General features: G+C 31.7%; 3 protein-coding genes across 3 annotated transcripts; all 3 read left to right on the top strand.

Moving 5' to 3' along the window:
- Nucleotides 1–4,052: 4,052 nt before the first annotated feature.
- Nucleotides 4,053–10,790, top strand: LOC114182329 (cystathionine beta-lyase, chloroplastic). The gene is made up of 13 exons (XM_028069190.1): nt 4,053–4,264; nt 4,544–4,721; nt 4,803–4,915; nt 5,371–5,441; nt 5,547–5,638; nt 6,022–6,109; nt 6,245–6,356; nt 7,158–7,254; nt 7,685–7,766; nt 8,417–8,534; nt 9,837–9,944; nt 10,020–10,122; nt 10,379–10,790. The coding sequence occupies exons 1-13, from the start codon at nt 4,199–4,201 to the stop codon at nt 10,552–10,554; spliced, it is 1,404 nt and encodes a 467-aa protein (XP_027924991.1). The 5' UTR covers nt 4,053–4,198; the 3' UTR covers nt 10,555–10,790.
- Nucleotides 10,791–11,283: 493 nt separating this feature from the next.
- On the top strand, nt 11,284–13,887 carry LOC114182339 (protein GDAP2 homolog). The gene is made up of 4 exons (XM_028069201.1): nt 11,284–11,576; nt 11,760–12,043; nt 12,826–13,090; nt 13,406–13,887. Exons 2-4 carry the CDS (start codon nt 11,806–11,808, stop codon nt 13,638–13,640), a joined length of 738 nt encoding a protein of 245 aa, XP_027925002.1. The 5' UTR covers nt 11,284–11,576; nt 11,760–11,805; the 3' UTR covers nt 13,641–13,887.
- A 4,637-nt stretch (nt 13,888–18,524) lies between these two features.
- Nucleotides 18,525–20,564, top strand: LOC114176595 (uncharacterized protein At5g39865-like). The gene has a single exon (XM_028061681.1). The coding sequence runs from the start codon at nt 18,948–18,950 to the stop codon at nt 20,196–20,198; it is 1,251 nt and encodes a 416-aa protein (XP_027917482.1). The 5' UTR covers nt 18,525–18,947; the 3' UTR covers nt 20,199–20,564.
- The last annotated feature ends 5,765 nt before the right edge of the window (nt 20,565–26,329 follow it).

Genomic DNA, 26,329 nt, shown 5'->3' with positions numbered 1-26,329 from the left:
GCTTCTTCCGTTTGTCTTTGTTATCTTCTCTTATATATTGAGGTTTGAGATTTGCATTGGACTTAAATGTGGAATAAAAACATGGATAAACATTTTAAATAAGTAAATATCCTTATTTTTGTGTAAACAATGTTACAGTTAATAGATTCATGATTTATAACCATTAATGGGATAATATAGGTCTATCTAATTAATTGGGATAAAATAACGAGTTATATTAATTTGATTGTAAATGTTTTGGAAGTACCAACCTCTTTATTATTACTGAGTTTGAATGAAATGGTTCTGAGGTGAAAAGAGTGAGGCTCTTAAGAGATGAATTAATGGCTTTAATGGTTTGTTGTCATGTTCTTGGTGAGGAGGTCGGTGAGAGATCTATCTGTAGAGGATTCTCCAAGGATCAAGTCAGTAAGAGCCCAAGAAAACTTATGAGTATAAGATGAGTATGATAATTGAATAAGTACTTCTATATGATAAATATACATTTATAAGCTTTTAAGCCTTTTGATAAAGGTTGAAAAGTTAATAAAAATAAATATGAGATATAGTTGGTTATCGAGTACCTAGAAAAGATATCATCATTCAATTATAACCAATATCTCTTATATATATATATACATATATATATATATGTATGTATGTATGTATATATCCAAGTTATTTGGATAATGTATAAATATATCTCCGAATGTCTCAAAAGTAGCCCCCAAACTCAAGTGCTAGTTGAATGCACAGTTTAGGAGAATAACATTGTCCTTAGGGTGAGTGGCAACATTTTACTTTTGAGAAGAAAACCTTGGAATTAGCTTTGAAAATTGAGGTAGTGCAAAACTTTAAAGCGGGATTCCAAGTGGTCTTAGAGCAAGTGCACATAATCACACCATTTGTTGACTACTCGAGTGTTGATCCTTGAAAAGTTGTTGTTAATGGTGCTATAAGGAATAATGAATCTTCTATTTTAAACTTTTAATATGTACTTTTCCCCTTTGTTAAGTGGAGACCTTTGTAACTTGTAGACTTTTGTGACTTTTACCACTATAGTCGTTCAATTGCCTTTTTGATGTTTATGTTTCAAGTTAAAAAAGTATGTCATGTTTAAGACATACTCTATTGAGATGATAAACCCTTTGGCTAACAAACTTTTTTGTAGATTTAGGCTAACAAGACTTTCATATACCAAGTTGATAAGCCTCAAACTAGCCAGCCTTTCGTATGTTAAGTTGATGAGCCTTATACTGACAATCCTTTTATATATTTAGGTTAACAAACCTTTCATGGAGTTAAGCTGACAAACCTTTCATGGTATTAAGTTGAAAGGCCTTTTGAATATTAGATTGATAAGCCTCAACCTAAAAAGCCTTAAGTAGATTTAGGCTAACAAGCCCTTTGTATATTGGGCTGACAAGCCTTGGACCCACAAGCCTCAAGCTCACAAGTCTTTTATTTGTAGATTTAGGTTGACAAGCCTTTCATTTATCGAATTGATAAGCATCAAGCTGACAAGCCTTTCCTGAAGATCATAATAGGAACATCATAATATGATTTTTATTGAAACTAAAAAGCCTTGAGAAAAACAACATTGTTAACTAAAAGAAAATAAAAGGTGAAAAGTTCAAGATAAATCATAAAATATTACTTTGGTTCAACTCTAATAAATCACAAACTATCAACATTCTATGTCCTTAGTATTTTCCCTCCATCTAACCTTTCAGGTTGATATCTTCCCTTTCCAACAACTTCATAGATACAATATGGTCTGACCCAATTTGGAGAAAACCTTGTTAGTTACTTCAACTTCTTCTCTTACCAACTGACATATGAGAAAAGATGTAGGATCAAATTTATTAGGTCTCATAGGGGTCCAAATGTTCTTATCGAATTTGGACGTAGTGCTTGGGAGTTGAAAAGAGTGGGATTCTTAAGAGACGAGTTAATAACTTCAATGGTTTGTTGTAGAGTTCTTAATGAGGAGGTTGATGAGAGATCTATCCGCAAAAGATTATTTGACACTCAAGTTAGTAAGAGCACAAGAAAACTTATGAGTATAAAAGTATGAGAATTGAATCGGTACTCCCTAAGGGATGAATCTATATTTATAGGCTTTTGGTATGTCACAACCGAAATCACAATAGAACGACGAATGAAAATTAATTTTTTAAAAAATAAAGTTTGAGATTCACCACCATAGTTTATTCTCGAAAACTATCAAAAAATCATAAAGATAATAGCATGGTCTACAAAATCAAATTATGGGTCTATGAGTCGGTTATGTGTAAGGAAAGTATTAACATCCTACTCTACGACGCTCATCCGAAGATGATAACTTGAATTAAATATGTGAAAAGAATAAAATGTATAATACACGTCCCCGCCATATCTCCATACTCGTTTAAATTATTAAAATATTCATAATTAATTAAGTAACCCTATATATATATTTTTTTTTTCTTTCTATTTTTTATTTCTTCTAATTATTTGGTTTATTATGAAACTCATTCGCATCTCTAATATATTTTTTATCTTATCACAACCTTATGTAATTATATTAAAATTATGTATGTCAATTAAAAAACTTTTATGTCTAACATTTGAATATTTATATTATTTTTTAATATTTATATTTATTGTATATTTTCCTTTCACATGAGAATATTTAATACTCTCAATTTAAGTGTTTAATAGCATAAACCTTTCATTTACTAGGTAATATAAAATAAAATAAAAAGTTCTTTACTTATTATTATTAATTTTTGTTTCATTTGAAGAACTCTTTTGTTTCGCTAAAACAATTTTTGTTATTCCTCAACCATTGAGTGTATATGTTGATATTTGAAAAGTTTTCTTAGATCTCTTAGATATTTTTCATCTTATCGTACCCTTAAATATATATTTGTTTTTCTTTGTGTGATTTCTTTCAATAGTCTCCAAATTGTTTATAAGACACATATCTGTTAATTTTTTTATTTTTTATTTTTTTTATTTTCATCATGTAGAATATTATTTCGATAAATTTTATCTAATTATTTTTTATTTTCTAACTCATTACAGTCATACTTTAATTTTTTTCACTATAAATGTATAAATAATTTTTATTTACTACAATATAAAAATGTAATGTAATTGCCATGAATATTTTTTTACCACCATCCAACATATATTGGAGTTCAAAAGATACAAGATCTATGTTAAAATTTTATTATTATGTTTATTATTTGTTCTTTGCGTCATTTTGATCAAGTAATGTATTATAACTTTTATTAGTGTATAAAAATATATTCATTATAGTTTAAAAAATTGAAGTAAACAAACATTTAAAATATATTTTAATTTGAATATTTTTTTCCTTTTATATTTTTTTAAAAATATTTTTACAATTTATCAACTAGGTTTCATTAATGTTTGCAAATTTAATAAATGATTTGGTTCTCATGAGATTTTATTTTGTATGCTAATCTAAAATGTAAACAATTATAATTTATTTAAAAGTATTTGATATCGAATAAACAAATTATCTTCCTAATATTGAATATTTGATAATATTATGTTTCCTTTATCGTAATTTTTTATTATTTTATAAAAATTAATTAAAATTAATATTAAAGTAGTAAGAAAACGGGTACAGATATGGGTACGAGATTATACTCGTTACCCGTTGGAATTGTGAACGAGACAAAAGTTTAATACCGGTTGTATTTGGATATGAGGATAGTGATAAATTTTTTTTACAAAAATGAGTATCGGATAGTGAAATCCGTCCCGCCCGGTTGCCTGTTTCAACTTGCCTCTCACCAAAACTTTTGAGAGCACTCTTTCTACATGTATTTCCCTTATAGGTCTATCTTGGATCTCATATCATATCCCTACTATTTTAAATATTCAATAACTCCATTAACGGCAAAAACCATTCTTCCACTATCACATTTTATTCTCTCCTCAGCAGGGAAAAGAAGAGCAAAAATTAAAACAGCCAAAATTAGTTATCTAATTTTAATTTTAAATTAAAATTTTCTAAATTAGTACAGTATTTGCACAAAACAAAATTGGGAATTATGAAACAAATTTTCACGAAATGAAATTGTTATAAAGTCCCCCCACAAACCGAAATGGCGGCCAAATGCATAGACATCGAAGTCGAACAATCCAACGCTAACACAAGCGCAGACAACATCATACAGCTCCAAACATATCAACTTCAATAATGCTTTCCTCTGCAATTTCTTTGAAGCCCTTCCTTCAGTCACTCGTCATTGATCGTTATGCTCAGGTAAAAGAAAATAAAAAAATCCCCTTACGGTTTTAGTTTTTTTTTTTTTGAGAGAGTGCAAGAAAATACAATTTTGATTTTTGGGGTAAAATGCAAAAATGAAAGACAAAAAATCGAAGTCTGGTAGATATGATAATTGTGGACTTCCCCCATGATGACCCATTTTCTTTCAAGAGCTCAAAGCATGTTTCAAAATCATATTTTTCACTCAATGACGATGATGATCCAGTTTCTTTTGTATAATGGTTCGTATTCTCTCCTTGGCATGGTGTGTTTCAGAGCTCGACTGCTGCAACCAGGTGGGAGTGTTTGGGATTTAACAAGTCAGAAAATTTCAGTACCAAGAGAGTGTTGTCTACTGAAGGGTTCAAGCTGAGTTGCTTGGTTGATAACAGAGAGATGGAGGTGGAGTCGTCATCATCATCTTTTGTGGACGATGCTGTCGTGAGCTTAAGTGGTATGTTCTGTATTTCCTGAGCTCACACCATATATAGGGTTTATATGTTTGCGTATAAATGCTAATTCTTTCTGTTTGCAGAAGAGGATTTAGGGGAGCCTAGTATCTCTACAATAGTGATGAATTTTGAGAACAAGTTTGATCCTTTTGGAGCAATTAGCACCCCACTTTACCAAACTGCTACTTTTAAGCAGGTGAAGCTTTGATTTTGTATACTATCTTGTGACAGAAGATCCTATAGCTGTTTTTTTTTTTTTTTTTTTTTTACGTAACTTTGGTATCTTGGATCAATGCATGATGCTCGCGTGAGTATTTAGTATGTTAAAATGCCCTATTAAATATCTTTCTTTTAACATCTCTGTGATGTGATAATTGCTAGTTCTAGGAATCTATTTTACTGGAAGAACTAAAATCAGAAACATGGAACCCAAGAGAAGAAAAGTTCCGTGAAGTATATTGGATAATGATCAAGAATTTCAAGACTGGATTATGATTATGAAGAAACTAACTGTCCAATGGCAATCCATTAGCCATTTATATCCAACTTTTATTAACAGAATTAGCTAACTCTCACAACTAACTCTAGCTATCATGCGTCAGCTTATTTCATATCATTCCGTGTCTTATTTCATATCCAACTTTTATGCAGCCTTCTGCAATAGAAAACGGTCCCTATGACTATACTAGAAGTGGAAATCCTACCCGGGATGCTTTAGAAAGGTTTGATAACGATGTGATTGGTTTTGTTTCGGGTTGCATCTATGGATGTTTCATATTATGTTTCTTTGTCCTTCCTCTTTTAATTTGCATGTTTTATGTTCTTAGTTTACTGGCAAAACTTGATAAAGCAGATAGAGCCTTGTGCTTCACCAGCGGAATGGCCGCTTTGACTGCTGTTGTTCATCTCGTTGGAACTGGTGCTTTTTCTTTCTTCAGTGTGATAAAATCTGATCCATCTTCGTTGTTAGTTATTTGAGTTTAGCTTGGCTTAATTACTGAGTAGCTACAGGGTCTAAGGTTATTTTTATTATATATGTGTGGTTAAATTATAAGTTTAGTAATAAAATATCAAAGAGGTGCACAATGTAATGTAGTGTTACACTTTTTTATTTTGGGGCCTCTGTCAGTTTCTTCTTATCACTCTTTTTTCCTCGATTGGTCCTGTGTCAGATTCATAACAAAACTAGAACAGACTACATAGAAAACTTCCTCATGAACTGTGGGGTTGCAAACATAGATTTTCGTTTTTTAATAAGACATGATAGTTAATTGTTATTTACTCCTGGCAATGTACATATAGGTGAGGAAATTGTTGCTGGAGATGATGTATATGGGGGCTCAGATAGGTTGCTGTCTCAAGTAGTTCCAAGGACTGGAATTGTGGTGAAGTTAGTCTGATTTGTTGGTTATGCTTAGTTATTTACTATAGATTGACTAATTAATTATACAAAATATCAGCCAACTTCGTTGGTTCCATGGAGTACAAATTTTTAATGATGTGAGGTTAATTCTTGTTTTTGCAGACGGGTAAATACAAGTGATCTGAATGAGGTTGCATCTGCCATTGGACCCAGGACTAAGCTTGTGTGGCTTGAGAGTCCAACCAATCCTCGGCTACAAATTTCTGATATTCGAGTAAGGTGTCATATTTTGTAGTTCTGACTTTCAGATTGTCAATGGTATTGATTAAGTTTTTCTATGGTGGTTGATGGTGTCCTCTTCGTTACCTCACTAAGTGTTACACCTAAGCTAAGAAACTGTGAGGAAGTTTCTGTAATTTGAACTGTCAACTTCCAAGGAATATTATTTCTTAGTATTCAGGAAATGCTGTGGAATTGATGTTTTTTAGTAAGGCATCTCACTCTGATTCGTCTTACTCTCCCTTTTCCAAAAATATGAAAAAAAAAGGGATATATAGTGACGTCAGGAAACATGATAATTTGTTCTTTTATGTTTACAGTGTTACAATTATGAATAATAATAATCCATAAATAATACCCTGACTTTAATATCTATCTGGCTGTATATCTAATTGTGACTGCCAGCAATAAGTATATTTTCCATCATTTTTTCCTACCTAGATAATAGGTCACTGCAATGTTGAAACTTGCAGACCTGCCAATAGTAGTTTTCTTACTCTAATGGTATGGCTGTATATTTTACTTTTTAATTGTAAATCATGTTTTCTATGTTAAAAATAACTTACAATTTCTGTTAAGTTTAGACATTTGTTCTTCATTGTTTATAGGACTTTTTTTATCCCTGAATTACTATTAGCTTCAGTACTTTGTTGCAGTATCTGATATCAAACATATTTTAAAATTCAAGTCCTCTTCTTGTATGTATGATATGAACTTTTGATCTGAAACATTAAATGGTTTTACTCTCAATAATATGAAATTTCTTTTTCTTTCTCCTTTCTTAATTCATGTCCAGAAAATAGCAGAGATGGCTCATTCACATGGGGCTCTTGTGTTAGTGGACAACAGTATCATGTCACCTGTATTGTCGTGGCCATTAGAACTTGGAGCAGGTATTAGCAATTACATAAGCTAATGAGTATAAATAGATCCACTCGCTTCTTTAAAACATGCTTGCTAACACAGACAGAAGAAAATTGAGGGTGGAATGTGATGAGTGAATATTGAAAACCATTTCCAATTCCTCAAAGACCAAGAGTGAAAAATATGCAATGTACTGGTTTTTCTGCATTTGTGTTTCATACCAAAATATACGAATGACAAAATTACATATCCATTTTGATTAGTTACTTAGCACTATATATTCACTGTAATGTTTACTCCGTTGTCATTTTAAATAGAAATATTTGTGACGAGTATGATGTGATACAAACTCCATTTTTCACTCTTTTATTTTTTAGTGCATAAAGGAATTTATTAAGATAATCTCAACAAGGCTAGTTATACCCATAGTATACTCAGACGGGTACTTTTGCACTGCAGATATTGTCATGCACTCAGCTACAAAATTTATTGGTGGACATAGTGACATTATGGCTGGTGTGCTTGCTGTGAAGGGTGAAAAGTAATTACTCTTTTAATGTATCTCAAATTTTCAGATATTAAAGATATTAATTTATTGTTTTTGTCATTTAAACTTGTCGGTCTATATTTCATTTTCACTAATGCTGTGATTTAAATTTAATTGAATAGCATCTTTTTATTTATATTTTGAGTAAATGTTTTTGTCTGTTAATATCTTAAGTGGATCGGTAAATATTGGCAAGCTTTTCTACAAGATGGATTTGATTTGATGCATTTTGAAATGCTTGAGTAAATTATTTTTGTATGATATGTAGTAAAAAATTCCACGAGCTTTGTTTAAATCAGAGGATACATTATGTTTTGAATCTTTATTAGAAAATTCCTTTATTATTTCAAACCAAAGGAAGAAGGAGTTAATCCCTTTGCTTTGTTAAGTTCTGAGTGCTCCTTCAAAATTTGGTAATGGTACTCTTGTCAGCTATTTCTTTCGATCCCTTTGTTTTTTTTATAAGCTTCATTAAGCGAAAGTTGAATCAAAGCCTTTTGTTCTTGCATAATCTACTTGCAATTATTCTTGTAATAGAGTTTTTATTTTTATAATTATTCTTTTAAATTACTCTGGATCGGTACTCAGCACTCACTTTGCATCTCCTCCCTGATGGTTGGTTATCTACTTTTGTCAATCTTAAGGTTGGGAAAGGAATTGTATTTCTTGCAGAATGCGGAGGGTTCAGGCTTAGCCCCATTTGACTGTTGGCTTTGTATGCGAGGAATCAAGACAATGGCCCTGAGAGTAGAAAAGCAACAGGTGCAACTTTCTACTATTTGTATAATCATATTAGGGCATGTATTGTTTGTCTCTATTATATTTTAGAATAGTTAAATATATTTTAATGATTAGTCTAGTGAACAAGAATACAACTGGCTGAAATATATTCTGAGCGGAATACACATGAATCTTTCCAAGTACCTTCAGTTCAATCTTTGTGATAAGTTGCTAAGAATGAAGATGATACATAAAAAGATCTCAGATTGACAGTGACACAGAATGAGGGTTATTTTAATCATTCATCAGAGTTTGATTTGATGGTATGCAAGTAGATATTGGTGTGACACCTATTGAGAAGAAAGATAAAGAAATGGTTAAGGTATGTACAATGAAGGCCACTGGAAGCACAAATGAGGAGAGAAGTTCACATGGTTTTGGGTCCTATGAAAAAAAGAGATAGAGGGGAACTAAAAAGGACAATGAGGAATTTATTGAAAAGGATCTAATGGTTAATGCTATCCTTGGTAATTTGATTTTTAACTGGCGAATGGTGTTGTGTGATCCATGTAGTCCACTTCACCTAGTGGGATAAGGATATTGTAGGCATTGAATAGTTGTATCCTTGTGAATTTTATCAGTTGGGAAGTTTACCCTTTTTGTTTTTCTCAAAATGAAAGTTGCTGTCGCAGTCTATTTCTCATCCTGATATTCCCTTATTTTTTGGAATCAGATTTGTGGAGGGATAGATCTCTCTCTTTCCAACTCAGTAGTCATTTGCTTGAATGTTCAAAGATTTTTCAGAAATTGCTTGCGTGCTTGGTGATTTGCGGTTCTGCTGTACATTATTCACATATTCTCATTCCTGAATATATTTCTATAATTTCTTTGATTGGCTTTTACTTCTGATTTTGAAGCCAATCTGCTCCTTTAACAATTTCATAGTCAGTCAAACTTTCTTTATCCTACAGTATAGTTACATGCTTGAATGGAGTTATAATGAGACATGCATGAAACTAATCATAATTTTGATCAACAGTCTAATGATTCCCATATTTTTCTCACTTATCTGTTAAATTATCATAGTTTCTCTGATTTAGAGTTCAGAATTGGATTTCTAATCTGCCTTAAAACTGTAGATCTTAGGAAATTAATTCTTCTGCTCCAGAATGTTAATTTGTTTTTGGAGACTGGCTGTTAAATTTTAATGGTCTCAATTTGATTTGTGCAGAATGAGATATTTCATTTTTGGGGTCCAGATTCAATTGGTTTATCAATGTCTTTTATGATGATTGTATATGCATGTTTTTATGGCTGTCAATTTTGAATGAAAATCTTGTGTAGGATAATGCACAAAAGATTGCTGAGTTCCTTGCTTCCCATCCTCGAGTTAAGAAAGTGAATTATGCTGGCTTACCTGGTCATCCCGGTCGTGATTTACACTATTCTCAGGTATGGTATGGTATAATTTAAAATTAAGATTGGTGTTCCTATGTGGCCACAATTTATTATATATATTCATTGCAGGCAAAGGGTGCAGGATCTGTGCTTAGCTTCTTGACTGGTTCACTGCCACTTTCAAGGCATATTGTTGAAACCACCAAATACTTCAGCATAACCGTCAGCTTTGGTAAATGAATTTTCACTTAGTAATACTAAAATAACATAACTATATATGGTAGGTTCTTCAGGATACCAGTTCTTTAATGAAAAATCAGTTTGTATGAAGTTCAACAGTTCTCTAAACGGGCCTTTTAGTTCAATTTTGTGTTCATATAGTTCGATAATTAAGTGTAAGATGTTAAATGAGAAAGCAATACGGAATTTTGATGTGTGCTTGTGCATGGAGAGAGGCTGATTATGCTTGTTATTTTTGTTGTTGTCAGGGAGTGTTAAGTCCCTTATCAGCATGCCATGCTTTATGTCACATGCAAGCATACCTTCTGCAGTTCGTGAGGCCAGGGGGTTGACTGAAGATCTTATACGTATATCTGTGGGGATTGAGGATGTCAATGATCTCATTTCTGATCTAGACAATGCACTAAGAACAGGGCCTCTTTAATTTTTTTTCTATAATATTCATCCTGAAGATGTTGAGGATTTGGGAGCATTGTTATCCTGTGTTTGGATGCTCGAGGGTGGAAATTTTAAGTGTTTCTTCTTATATGCATGTAAACTAAATCAACATTTTCCGTGATTACTGTCCTCGCCTCCACTGATATGGGGTCATTCAAGTTTTTAAAGATTAGTGAAAGTATTGTCCTATGAAGATTCAAAGAGCCTAGTACAAATTTGTCATCTTTGATCTATTGTTTTTAGTTTGCCATGTAAATTTTAAAATGCAAGCATGTCATCAACAGCATCTATCCCAAATCTCGATCTTTTCCAGAAAAAGAAATATTGGATACAGGCCTTTGAATGACTCTGAATATGCATGACTCCATCATCACCACGGAGATATATAATAACACTTTCAGAATTTAAGAGATAGGAGTACACGTTTATCTGCATACTCTGCTCTCTAGGTTGGAGCATTGGCTCCGCCCAATATATGTTGATTCGTATTTTTGTGTAATAACTGTCATATCCAAAAAATTCAATAATTCAGTACCATACAATACAACCATATATAAAGAGATATGTATTTTCTCATGATCGTTATTTTGACGTTTTGTATTAACTTATTTTATTTTTATTAAAAAAAATTAATTTTATTATTTAATGAAAATACATATCGATAATTACATAATTACACTATGTATGGAGATTGTTGCAAGACTGAGGAGTGGGAGAATGTCGTTTACTTGTTGCATTTTATTGTAAGCACAAATTTTTAGAACAAGAGTACCTATTGTTATTCAGGGATCTTACGACATGTATAAGGAGTCGTATTGGTTCACATGTATTTAATGTTGTCGTGACATCCCAGATGATGAATAGGTACTCAGAAGAACATAGTCATTAAGTGGTCGGTACGAAGGCATGTTATAAGATGGTTGATCGTCGAGATATTAGTGGGAGCACTATCGCAATGGAATATGACTAAGGAGACATTTCGTGAGGCCTGCGAAGAATTTACAAAAAGTAATCAAATTTATCAAAATATTTGTGATCGACGTTAATCTTTTATCTTATTTTATTATAGTATTTGATCGTAGTTATAATATTTCATGGAGTTTATTTTATTAAATTATGTTATTTATGATATTAAACTATGTTATTTCTAGAATTAAATTATATTTTCCAACTATATTTTCAATCTATCAGTAAAGAAACGCAACCAATAACCAATCAACACGGATAAGGGGCGGCGATGGGTGAGTCATCGGAGGATTTCTCAGTGGTGGTTTTGGCGTCGGACCTCGGCGTCGACGCGCGACCCTTCCTTGAACATCAACAGCAGCAAGAAGAAGAGAATTGGCATGACTGTTCTCAGTATCTCTTCCCTGATGAAGATTTCTCTGATCTCGATCAGTTGCAATTCCTCCTCTTCCAAGGCACCGACAAAAATTCCAATCGCATTCTCCGCATCGTCGGCAAGTACTTCCCGGGTATTTTACTGTTTTCTCAGTCAACTCAACTTAATTAGTTAATTAATTAACGTGGTTTCATATTTTAGGGTTTCTTCGGGGGTTAGGAGATGTGTTTATGTTAGAATATCAGGTCTCTTTTGGTTATAGTAGTTTGTTTCACTAGTGAGATTTGATGTGTTACATGTAGATGCTAGTCAAACTAGTTTCTGTAATTTTTCGGAAAAACACTGGGATTCAACACTTGAATTATAGAGTCACGAATTCGTGGTCTGTTATGCAATAACCCTGTTATTCCACCTTCTTATGCGTTCTTCTTTTACATGTAAATTTCAATATTGTTTTCGTTTGATCTTCTATTTATGTATTTCTGACGTTTGCTTCGCTGTGAGGTTGTCTGGGTCTGTCTACGAGGATAAGAACACAACTCTGTCTCAAACAATGTGAAAAAATGGAGATGAGAAAGTAAGTTAATAATTGAATTAAAGCTCTAGGACTCACAAAGGGTGGCTCAAGTGCTAGTAGCTTAGGCCTTTAAGCATGTTAGAGGGGTTTGATTCCTAACTGTGTGAATAGAGCAGCACGTGTGAAGAGAGGAGTTGCACCTTAATGTGTACTCTACTCTCTTTGGGACTGGTTTCATGGTTTCTGGCTATGGAGATACGTTGCTTTCAAGAAAAAAAAATTAAATTAAAGCTCTAGCGATGTAAATTCCTATTGTATCTTTTGGCGAAGCTGTTTTGAAATTTGCATTACTTCTATTCCATTGAGTTGGTACTGAAGTGCTTGTAAATGGTGTGCAGCAACTGTTGTAAGCGCAGAGAGACTGAAGAGATATGTGTTTCACAAGATCTGCAGCGAGTTGCCGGATGAGCCATTCTGTATTGTTTACATGCACACCACCGTTCAGAAAGAGGATAATTCCCCTGGTATAACGATCTTAAGGTGGATTTATGAAGAGCTTCCTTCTAATTTCAAGGACAGGCTTCAAATTGTGTATTTCATCCACCCTGGCCTTTGGTCCTGGCTAGTCATTGCTACTGTTGGCCGCCTCTTCTTGAGTGGAGGGTAACTCATCTTCATTTGATTCTTAACACAAATGAACATCAAAAGCATTCTATATAGGGGTATAATTTAGGTTGTGTTTGGATAAACTTATAGGAGAACAAAATGAAAAGTAAAATGAATAAATTTCTTTAGTTAAAATTAACTTTTGCACTTGAGCTTTTGAAGAAAAAATTAACTTATTTTACTTAGCTTATGCAAGTAGGGTCATAGTTGTATTGCAATATCTGTGATTTTCGTCAGTTACATTGGTTGATCCACTATCACTTTTTACACTAATCCTATTTTTGATTTTGGTTCCCTTTGTTTTTGGTATAGATTATATTGGAAGATCAAGTATGTAAGCCGGCTTCAGTACCTCTGGGATGATATAAAGAAAGGAGAGATTGAAATACCGGCTTTTGTGAAAAATCATGATGATATTCTTGAGCATAGACCACTCACAGATTATGGTATTGAACCTGATCCCTTTCACTTGACTGGGATACCTTCATCTACCTACTCATTTGGAAAGTACGAGGAGAGATGGGCGGGAAGGGATTATGTGTCTTAGTATGTGTATTGCCTCGTTTCATGAGATGAACCTGAACCTTTGTACATAATGACTGGGGTATTTGTATTTCTTACACTCATCTTTGAGTTTCTTTGTTTTTGGTAGTGGAATTAAACCTGGCTATGTACGAATAGAATTACATGTTTTCTATGCCACAAGAAATGTATTTTTGTAGATTAATCTACAGAATAATTCCTTGTTCATATGTTGCGATACTTTTGAATGAATTGCTCCCCATATGGTATTAGTGGCTCTGGTTTGGCAGGACACGACTGATGCATCTTCTTAAGAGATAGGAGATATATAACACTTTCAGATTTTAAGAGATATGACTACAAGTTTATCTGAATAATCTGCTCTCTAGGTTGGAGCATTGGCTCGGCACAATATATGTTGATATACATTTTTGTGTAATAACTGTCATATTATCCAAAAAAATTCAACATGACATTTGCTCTTTGAGTTTTCCTAAATGTATGTTGCTCAAAAGATTTAGTTCTTGTAAAGTAAAAGAAATTTATTCAGGGAGGTAGATTTGATATTTTTCATGAAATTTCAAAACTAAGTCACACAATGTATAGATACATTGAAGGCTGTTCTTAAAGTATCCAATAAAGTAGTTCATCTAATATAAGCGCTCTTTAAGGTATTTTCTGTTTCCTGTCTTTCGTTTTTAAAGCTTAACTGGTGGTCCACTTAACGAGGCAGTTTGTAGGATTTCATTCTTCGGATAAGAAAATCAGAAAAAATTGCATTACATTCATTGTTGCATGAAATTGAATTTGCTCGAACTGCTTTCATTGGTTATTTGTGTGGAGTGTTCCACATTACACTGCATGAAGAAAATGAAGAAAAATGTTATAGACCGGATGTTCTTCAATAATAATAATAATAATAATAATAATAATAATAATAATAATAATAATAATAATAATAATAATAATAATCTCTTCCGGCTTTGTACTTTTTTAGAAAGCAGAACAAATCCTCAAACATTGTCTCGTAGAATTCAAACATTGTCACGTAAAATAGAAGAGTAGGATGTCAATGGGACGAGTATGGTATAGATAGTAGCTTCTCCGTATTTTACTTGCTGGATAAATATTTATGTCGTACCTGTACTTATATCCGTTAAGTATCTTTTATACACATAATTTTAATATCCACGGGTATATATTTAACAATATATTTTAATCGTAAATTCAAATAAAATAATACATAACATTCATAAATTTCAAATAAAGTCCAAATAACACATTTAAATAGTATTGAATAACAATTTATAAAAAAATATTTTTTTAAAACTAATTAATAAAAAATAATTCATTTAAAATTAATATATTAATATTTTAATAATATTTTTTCATTTTCTTTTATTTACATTAGAGTTTAGCAGGTACGAGATACTCGTACCCGTCCCATTAATATACAGGTATAAAAATTATTCTTGCGAGTTTTATCCGTGGATACTCGATGATACAAATTTGTTTGACATCCTTGATCAAGAGTTCTGATGAGACGTGTAAGAACCAATCGTAATTTTTCTGATATTGAAACTAATGAATGTGGTCAAGGTATTTTGAAAAATTAGGGAGGAAAAGGAGGTTCAACTTTTCAGGCATATGAGCCCACATGAGATCAAACGTAGCATGAACCTTTCTCATTGCTCTTTCTGTTTCTTTGGTGTGGTTCAGCCCACTTTACCATGTGATGTGCTTGTCACCAAAATGTATGAAGAGGTTCATCCTGCTGACTCTGTTGTTGGTAATTTGATACACATCTCATTAATTAGGCCATGTTTGTATACCCTAGATAATATATTAAATACAGCAAAAAAGGACCAAAGTTGAAGGTAACTAATTATTTCAAAGAATTTTGTTTTTTTGCTCCTACAGTGGCTGCAATTATGTTTCCTTAACCGCTCCCAAATCTCCTAATATGTCTATGACGTGTTAAGAGGGGAAAGGATATAGGACGCAATAGTCAGTTTTTTGACATTGTGTACAAAGGGAGTATAATCTCTAAGACGACAAGCAATTTTGCTGTATCATAAAGCAAACTGCAATAAAGCAGAAAAAACTAAGGACAAAAGGTAAAAAAGTAAAAGGGGTGCAATGTATTAGGATTTCAAAAGATTACTACCCTTTTCCATATTCAAATGGAATGCGAGATAAAATTACTTGTGAAGATTGGAGCATTAGAAATGTCAGTAAATTATCCACTTAAATTTGTTATCAAGCTAAACTCCTCTAAAATGTGTATTTAGGAGTAGGAAATTCATTTCGATATTTTGCTAATTGTGTATTGTATTGTAATAATCTCGTCCTTCAATCTGACAGCAGCACCAATTAAGACCCCTTTTCAGTTTAAAGACTGCATGTCAAGAACTGTACCAAATTTAACTTTTAGCAGAATACCTTTACAATCTTTAGTAGTTGTCCAAACATCAATTTAAGGGCTCATTGAAACCTCATGCTCTGTCAAAGTTAATAATTTTACCAGATTGGTTGGAATCTATGAAGGAACTCTGCCATGTCTGTTCAGGTTCATCAGTGTCATGACATATCCTGAATGCCTAACGGATTTAGTTGTGTCACTATGGAATAGGAATGCTATTGAGGTTTGCAAATTTCCCAAAATAGCTCATATGAGTATCAGCATTTTATTTTGCAGAATAACACTACTTTATTTTAGCTTACAGAAGTTCTGCTACTGTACCATAAACATCAATCTTCAATTTCAGCAAGGTTAGTATTATTGTCTATGAGATGAAATGCAATGGATACATAGATAGATAGATACTATTCTAAAGACATTTTCTCTGTCCCCCCTTCTGTTTTTCAAGTTTACTGAAAGATACTAGAGATGACAAATAACACATGCTGAACATTTTCTAGACCATACAAAGAAGGTAGAAACTTTAGAACCTTTCTTTCGAAATTTGAAAAGGGTTATGAGTAAAGCAACAAAGTAGATGAGACAGCTACTTTAGCAACTAAGAGCCGCATGGGAACAATGGAGTTGTGGCCTGTGGTCTCGGTGTCACCTGCCCCGGTTGGCTACCATGTGGTCCTTAATTATGAAATGTCTGTTTCAATCTATTTTGAGGTTGAAATCATGCCAATTTCCTTCAAATTCTTTTCAGTTTGCTTCCATCATTTCTTACCACGCCACATACCAACTTTGTCATTAGCCTAATAGCATTTGCTTTGTTCAAAGGATGTCCTGTTACTTCAAACATTGTATTCTAGTATCAAGTTAAAAGGGTAGCAACATATATTTTTTAAGCAACTATTTTCTATCAGTTAATACTTATAACAACATCAATTTAGATATTAACTAGCCAATAATCCTTTGACATGGCATGTGATTTAACCAGCAATATGCTTTGATGATGTTAATGGTTGATGATTATGGTAAGGAACCTGCATGTTAATATCATTCACTATTTAATTGGATGAGAAGTTTAAACAGAAGGACTTTGACTGGTAGTTATGACTAATTATGACATCTAAGTAGAAAATATTTCTTCTTTTTTTCTCATCATTCCCTTCACACCCTTTTTTGTATCAGAAAATAAGTGACATGCATCTTCTGATTCTGTATCAATCACCATTCAACTATTTTCTCCCCCTTCTACCTACTGAAGAAATCAACGTCATTGTTTCATCTCCCTTCTCTTTTTGGTGATGCATTTTCATATATGTATGATCCCCTTCTCATTCATTAAATGGGTTTATTTTAGTCCATCTTCCACTTTAGCAATGTCATCAAACATCACCAACCTTCCTATCATATAGACATACTTGGTCAATCTTAATATCACATATGATAAAAAAAAATGTGTTCAGATTAAAAACTCTTTTTTTTATTTTATCTAAATTTAACATTAAAAATTGAAAAGGTTTGGTTTTAAAACTTGAAATTCATTAAAAATTAACTTCAAGTTGAAAAGGAAAAGACTGATTATGAAATCCTTGGTCGTAAGCTTTCAAATGGGCCAACCTTTGGATTGCTTGTATTGACTTGGTGATCATGTATTGGCTTTGAAGGTGAAGCTTCTTCTAACTGCCACCACTATCATCAGTTCTATAATTTGATGTTTTTCTCTTTGTTTTCAGCAGCAGAGTTTGGATATGTCCAACCAAATCAATCTTCTCAACCTATGAAAATCACTGCTGATGAATATGATACACAGCTTCTACATTTAAGCACCGATGAATATTTTATTATTCCCTTCACTTGATATTGACTCGTTCATGCATTAAATTAAGAAAAATTTAACACTTCACATGGGACCTGAGCATGATTTTACTATATTCATATGTTGAAACAAGCGAAGTATACCCAATATCAAAAGGTGCAAGACATTTATGATTACACTTAACAGTAATGTAATTTTTCTTTCTTTTAGACTACATCACATGTTATTTATTATTTTTGTCTATTTCCTCCTAAGAAACATACAACTTTAGCAACAACCAGCTTTTTCTTTTTTTAATTATTAACAAGGCGAAACAAATCTCTACTAAAATCCAATGGTTCAAGTTCCATTCATTTGTCGGTTTCTCTTTTCCCTTTTTTTTTTCTGGCAACAATTCAAAGGAATTTAAATGCTGGGTAGTTGCAAATAACGATGCACATTATTAAAACTTTCAAACTGAACAAAAAGATGTTGCTAGATTTATGTTACATTTGAAAAACAGGAGCTGGGAGGAGGGAGGTTGGCAGATCCAATTTAACCATGTTCTGGAATGTCAAATACTCTGTTTTTACATGTGAAAATAGATTACAATACTTAAAAGAGTTTAACTTTAGTACTTTGATACGAAAATGTATACCCTACAAATTTACACAGGAATCTTCCAATGATCAGTGTCCCCTTTTTTTACCACTTTGTTATGCCCTAAAAACAAATGGTCCCTCACCATTTTTTTATCAGTAATTTAAAAACAATGGTCCTAACTGCTACTGGATGCTCCCAATTGTACACAGCATTGATGCTCATCAACTTCCCCCTCTAACCCACTTGAAAGCACCGTTCTACCACCTCTCACCACAGTATACCTCCCTTGTGTACTTCTTCCTTTGCATCTAATCTAAGCCTCCAAAACTAACTCTCTCTCTATCTCTACTGTAGGACAATCATTATTTCACAAAGGTCTTCCAAAGAAGACTTTTACAAAGCCAAAAAGTTTGGAGTGAGGAGGGAAGGAAAAAATAGAAAGTGTCCTTTTTGTTTGAGAGAGGAAGCAAAGCAATTAAGCAAAGGCAAGGAAGGCACATCTCCTTGTTCATTGTGAAATCATGGGTTGCTCAGCCTCAAGAACCATCACCATTGTGGCCAACAGTTATCCAGATCAGGATCCCTCTCCTTCTGCTTCTCTTGCTTCTTCTTCTTTCTCTTCTTCTTCTGCTTCTGCTTCACACATTAACTCCAACAGTTCTTCACCCCCGGTTAGAAGAAGAGCCCTTTCTCTCCCAATGCCTCTTGTCCATCACCCTCCCATCAAAAAGGGCGACACACACCACCTTGTCTCCCTCACCTCCACCACCTATGGCTCCCTTCTTCTCATTGACCAAAAAGACCCCAACTTTACCCCAAAAGACCAACCCCACCTCACCAAAACCTCAAACCAAACTGAGCTAGAACACTCGCTCTCCCCAGACTCCGTCATCAACACTTGGGAACTCATGGATGGCTTGGATGAAGAAGAAGAACAACAAGAGCGACAGGAAGGAATTGCGAAGCCTCCTTACACTTCTACTTTAGACAAGCCAAGTTCATGCAGGTACACAGCTTTTGATGGGTCTGCAAGGAAGAAACTGCTTGATTCCTTTGAGTCTCTGAAAACTTCACAAACAGTAACGGAAAACTCTTGCTCTCCAGCATCAACCAAGAAGCCACTTTGGCAGCACTTGTCTGAGGAAGCATTGCTTGCTAAGTTGGATCCAAGTGTGGCTTGGAGTTACAGGAGAGCATTATCATCGAGGCAACTTGGTAGGAACACTCTACCTAGGGATATCAGGTCAATGGGGTCTAGCCCTTTGGTATTTTCTCCTTCTTTTTCATTGTGTAAGAATCATTTGTGCCGTTTGCCTGGCACTGAGGACAGAATAGTGCTTTATTGTACTAGTTTGAGAGGGATCCGGAAGACCTACGAGGATTGTTGTTCAGTTAGGATGATTCTGAGGGGATTCAGAGTTGCGGTTGATGAGAGGGACATCTCAATGGATTCATCTTATAGGAAGGAGTTGCAGGATGCTCTTGGTGGCAAGGCAGTGACCTTGCCACAGGTCTTTATCAGAGGGAAGTATGTGGGAAATGCTGAAGAGATGAAGCATATGAATGAGTCTGGAGAATTAGTAAGGCTGTTAGAAGGCTTCCCCACTCAGGAGCCTGGCTTTGTCTGTGACAACTGTGGTGATGCAAGGTTTGTGCCATGCCCCAATTGCAGTGGTAGCAGGAAGGTGTTTGAACATCAAGACGGAGGGTTGAGAAGGTGCCCTGATTGCAATGAGAATGGCTTGATAAGATGCCCGGGTTGCTGTACATGATTCATGGAAATTAGTCCTCTGAATCAGGTATACCAGATTCACCGAGACTATTTTTGTATCAAAATCCATTTTAAGATGTTGATCTCTCTCAGCATATGTTCTACACAGAAGAGCAATTCTTGATCACAAGCTTACCCTAGTTGATCATGTTGGTGCTGTGTTTGTTCATTCATTGGGGTAGAATTGACAACCACCAAGAATGCACCTTTCAGTTTCGTCTTTTGTTTTTAGTCAGTACTCTCAGTTGTTATTTGTTTTATGTCAGACTTTTGCTTTATTAGTGTTCATTACCCTCTGAACAGAAGAAAATAAAACTGACAAGGTTATGTGTACATGCTTAATTTCTAATTTGAAGTGTCTGATCTATGAAGCTGTGTTGCTAGTTTTTGTTTTTTTATGGCATAATATGCAATTATCAAGGAAGCCAGTAAGTAGAAGGTCACTGTTTCTCAACAGTGAAAATGGCAGAACAAACTACAAGGTCTTGAACAACCACATTGTGCACCATGGTTTTCAGCACATACAAACAGAAGGTGCAATTTGTGGGGGTTACTGGTTTTGGAGTTGTCTCTCAGTGTTTGTGCTTTGTCAGTTTCAGCTAAAATAGGCTATTTTACCACAGGGTTGATTTCATAAGACTGACCCATCTTGCTGCAATAGTACAATCTTCACGTTCACGGCATTGTTTGTGCTTGGAACTCTATCTTCTGTCTTTGATAAATCTGAGAAAATAATTTACTGCATGTTAGGTTAGCTTGTTGAAATATCTTGTTTGAAACTATAACTAGACATTTTCACTTCAATAGTGTGACATTCACCCTTTCACAACAGTGTTACGTTGAATCAATGTTTACTTGTATCTTCAATAGTATGAAACATTCACCTTTTCACATATGAATGTGCATGACGTTTTTTACAAGATCATGTTCACCTGTGAGACTGACATTAAGATTAACGAATGTTGGTGAAAATTCACCTACATATGATTTGATGATCAAAAGGTAAGTATGTTTTTCCTAGAGTAAAGAAAATGCACTGGCATAAGTATAAGTCTGTCATCTGTCACGTTCTAAAAAGAGAAACACCAGCTATTGGTAAAAAGTGTTCAGAAGAAAAGATTCCTTGTGAAGGAGGCAAGTTGAACTTTATAAGAATTTAAGCATATAAATTATATTTATAATAAATTTTGCAATAAATAAATATTTCTCAAATGCAACTTGTACTGTGATAAAAAATCATATTTTGATGCAAAATTATTTTAAACCATATATATGACTTTCTTAAAACATTAAAATTTAACTTGGAAACGGAGATAAAAAGATTAAAGAAAAATATTTTAAAAATGTTTCATTAGAAGTAGAAATCACTCTTGTCAGCTTATATTGGAGTAAGAAATGAGAAGACAATAATGACACAATCACAAGGATTGATGAAAGTTAAACAAAATATTTTAGAAAATAAAATATAAAGTTATAATAATTTATTTAATACAATTTTAACTGTTAATTGAAAAGTAAAGATTTTGGATTCATCTTTTGAAATATTCCTCCAGATCACTTTGATAACATGACCTAGAATTAGGTTGAGGACTCTTCTGAATATATTTTCTTCTACTGTGTCACACTTGTTGGATTCCTCTGGTTGATTACTGTATTGTCACTCTTTACTCTCACCCTATTGGTAAAAGAAACTTAACTTGTTACTCACTCTTTTCTTAAAAGAAAAAAACAAACTTTCCAACAACGCAAATTATTACATTAAATTAATATGAATGCAAATAAAAAAGATGTTGATAGAAGATAACAACAAGAGTTTGTTCATTGAATTAACCATTGAAAATTCTAATTACCTATCAAGAAGTGAACATAAAAGGTGAAAATTTTTATTACTCCAAAGCTTTGAAGAGTTTTTCTTTTTGATTAAATATGTTTTTTTTTCTCAAGTTTTAATGAATTTTTGAATTAGTTTCTCTTTGAAATTTTATACTAATTTAGTCTTTTATTTTTAGAAATACGTGAATTTAGTCGTTTTTATGATAATATTTGAGTTAACAATGAATCGAAAATGTGTCAAACAATGTAAACAATTCAAATATTATCATAAAATGCGCTTGAAATGTCAGATAAACTTAATATTTTTAAAGATGAATGATTAAATTAGTTAAAATTAAAAAAAAAAAGACTAATTTCAAATTATATTAAAACTTAGAAACTAAAAACATATTTAACTTTTTTTTAATCAAAGGAGTTTTACTTTTAGAATTAAAAAAATGAGTGTTTTTTACTGGGCTTGGACGTATGGACTGGGCCAGAAATTATGAAGTGGTGGTCCCGATGAGGTGCAGAGGAATTCAAAGCCAGCGTGTCTTTGCGAGACCCAAGATGTGAATGACAACTATTTACTGTCCGCATGTTATATGTTGTCGGTAACTAGATACTTGATGGTAATTTTGTTAATCTCACTCGTATTTTTCTTTAAATTAAAAGTTCAATGGAGCAGGTGATTCTCAATTATAATTAAGAAATGGTAACAGCCGGGTGACTCTAATAGTCTCTCTGTTATGAAGTGAAACAGTTTCAAATTTGGAGAACTTTTTGCACTTACTAATCTCTAGAAGATCTTGTAGGTTAGAAGTTCTTACTCTTACCTTTCAAAGTTGTGCAAGCATTGAAGCATATGTGGTTGGACAATGATATTTTGGGCTTAGGGTTTTATTAAAAAGCATATGTGAAGTACTACAAATTATCAAAAAAGTAAAATAAAATAATTAAGAATATGGAAATACGAGTGCCACATTTTCAAAATTTTATTGTTATGCCATATTTTCTTTTTAGATATTTTTTATTTTTTATTTAATATATAAAAATAAGATAATTAATATATTATTTATTATAATTGTATTAAAATGATGTTATAATAATAAAAAATTAATGATGGAGTTAAACCTTCTTAGTATATATGAATTAATTGTGTATAAAAACATAGTTTTTTGTTAACTTCGACGAACAAGAATTAGTTAGTTTTCTTTATTTTTTATTTGTCTCTTTAATATATATTTTATATTTTTATTTAAAGAAATTATTAAAGTTAAAGTGAAATACAACTTAAATAGAAATCTCATATGTTATAGATCTCTTAGAATATATTTTTTATGATTTCTTTATAAAAATATTTTTTAAAATTTTTTAATCACTAGACTTCATATCAAGAATTTTATTTTTATAATTTATAAATAGTGAGTTAAATTTAATTAATAACCAAAAGAAAAAAATAATTTAACTTTAGTTATGTTTTTAATCTGAAAATTCGAGATCAATTCAGTTTTAGCTTTTACATATAAAATATATAACTCTAGTGCTTTAAATTTTAAAAATACGATTTTAGTATTTAAAATAAATTATTAAAAGTATAAAAATATATTTTGTTAGGACATTTATTGTTCTTATATACAGAAGTAAATTGAGATACTCCTCTCAATGAAATCAATAAATTATTAAACCAGTTACAGAAGTACACTATGTTGAAAAAATTGATTTCAGAAAATTGAATTCTAACTTATTATTTCTTATTAAAAAATATTTAAATTATTAATAAAATTAAAATAAATAACAAAGAATATGACCATATTTGATTTCTTTTAAAATAATGAAAAAAATAAAAGTAATTTAAATAATAGAATTAAACTTAATATATTATGTGAATTTATAGAAATAATAAATCAAAATGTGATATTAAAATAATAAATTTAACATAATTGAATTTAAATTATTAAATTTTTAAATACATTATTCATATTAGTTTAAAAAATATATGAAAATATATTAATAAGAACAATAGTAAATTATAAAAAAATTTAAATAATTCGAATTAATAAACATAGAAAATTAAAAAAATTTAAAATTGAAAATAAATAAATAGATTAATATGTATTAGTAATGATTAATATAAACTTAAAACTAAAATAATGTCTAACTAAGAATACCTGTCAATTTGAAATATTAAATCAACAAAACAAATTGATAATAGTAAGTAATATTCTATGATACATGTCATATATTAGAGAGAAAACAAAGTAATATAAATTTATTACAATTATTAGAAATAATATGTAAATATTTAATTTATAAAATTATACTTTTTATCTTTAATGGCAGATTCACTGTATTAATCATTGAGGTTGATACAATTAAAATGTATTCTAGAAACTCATCCAACTTACTTGATCATCCCAATAAATATGACTTTTTTAACGATCTTTCAATTTTGTTTTTTAATTTTCATAGTGACTTTAAAACATAGAGAAATTTCTATCACTGATTTCTTTTCTTTCAATTTAGCATATTATTCTATGTAAATATTTGTAAAAGTTATTGAAGGAACAATTCCAATCATTTGAAAATGTAAATCAAAATAGAAAATAAATAAATGAAAAAAATCATTATAAAAAAGATAGGAAAAAAACTTGTAAAATAAATCATAAAGTTTGACATCAACCATATTATTGTTTACTTTCTTATTATCATTTCCACTTTGACCATTTTAGAGTATCAGTACAAAATTATTGTTGTCCCCTAAAATAACAAATATTGAATTCCGTATATAGATATAATCTAAAGTAATTATACCATTATCTTGGGTTTTACTAAAAGCTATACTATCTTATAATGGTCCATTTATAGTCTTTTACGGAATCACATGTCCAATATCTAATATTACCACTTTCAACTGCTTCGCGTACTTACATAATATCTCATTCATCATTAAATTAATTAATTAATTAATACCTTTATGAGAATATTATTGATAAATAACTTCTTAGAAATTTATGTCTTTTTTCCGGGTTTTTTTCTATAAAGTATTCACAACTTCAAGATCTTTTCTTTTTTGATATCCCACTATTGTATCTAATGTATTACCTCCATATTAATCTTATAAAAATATTATTTAATTAATTATACTATTATTCTCATCAATTATTCAGTGGATTGACATTCTCACATTTTTGTGTATAAATTTATCTATGATCAAATCACAATATATTAAAAAAGAAGATATAATAATAATATTTATTATTATTGTAACCATTACACTGCATTTATGATATGTATCTTTCTAAAATACATGAATACTAAAATTTTGCACCAATATAGCAAATAAATTTAATAATTTTTTATATTAAAGTTGTTATTGAACAATTTGTTTAAGAGAAATTGTTGCATTTTCTCTTACATGAAATAAAAGTGAACAGTTAACAAAGTTGTTTTTAAATAATTTAAATTTAAAATTTGTTTTTTCCAAAATTTTAATATATTTTTACAAATCTTAAAAATAAATAAATAAATATAATAATTTTAATCTAATTAGGTTAATTTTTAATATTAATAATAAATATTTTTCAATTAATATTAAAGTAAACAATTGTCAAAAATATAAATAATTCAAATGCTAGCCGTAAGACCCTAGAAAATGACGTTTTAAAAGTGATAGTGGTTTAAAAATAGTGAGACTCGATTATTTTAATATTAAAAGGTTTTAGTATAAATAGAATTGTTATAAACGAGTTTCATTATTTTAAAACACACCATCTCTCTAGAAACCACTTTTCTAGAGTTCTCTGACTTCTCTCTAGAGGTTCTGTCTCTCTGGTCGTCTGATTGAAGAACCGAGACCGTAGGATTGATCCTCTCGGCGAGCTCTTCAAATTGGACCGATCAGTTTCTTCGTTCGTGTAAGTTGAGTTTCCGCTCTCTTTTTTAGTCTTTTTCTGTTTTCTGTTGCATGCGAGCCTTCTTCCGCTTGCATGCGACGTTTTAATCATCAGTATGAGTCTCTGCTGATCAGTGATCATAACGGTATGTCCTGATCGTTCTTGTGATGTTTCTATGTGTAGATAAAGCATCCTGTGGAGTTAGAGGTGTTGACGTTTTTAAGGCGTTGACGTTTATAAAGCTGTCTAAACAGGATAACAGGTAAGGGAAGCTAACTGTTTTACTTGAATTTCGTATAGAAATCATTATGATGACTTTGAATTGCATGATTGATTGTTGTATGAGTGCTTGAACTGTGTAATTGAGTGTATGCTGGGATTGTGCTAGATTTCTGTTGCATGTGATGTTGGGATTGTGCTTGAG

Source organism: Vigna unguiculata, chromosome 1 (assembly GCF_004118075.2).
Source record: "Vigna unguiculata cultivar IT97K-499-35 chromosome 1, ASM411807v1, whole genome shotgun sequence".
Taxonomy (NCBI): domain Eukaryota; kingdom Viridiplantae; phylum Streptophyta; class Magnoliopsida; order Fabales; family Fabaceae; genus Vigna; species Vigna unguiculata.
Note: the sequence above shows the minus strand (reverse complement) of the source record. Positions and strands in the feature narration are given on the sequence as shown.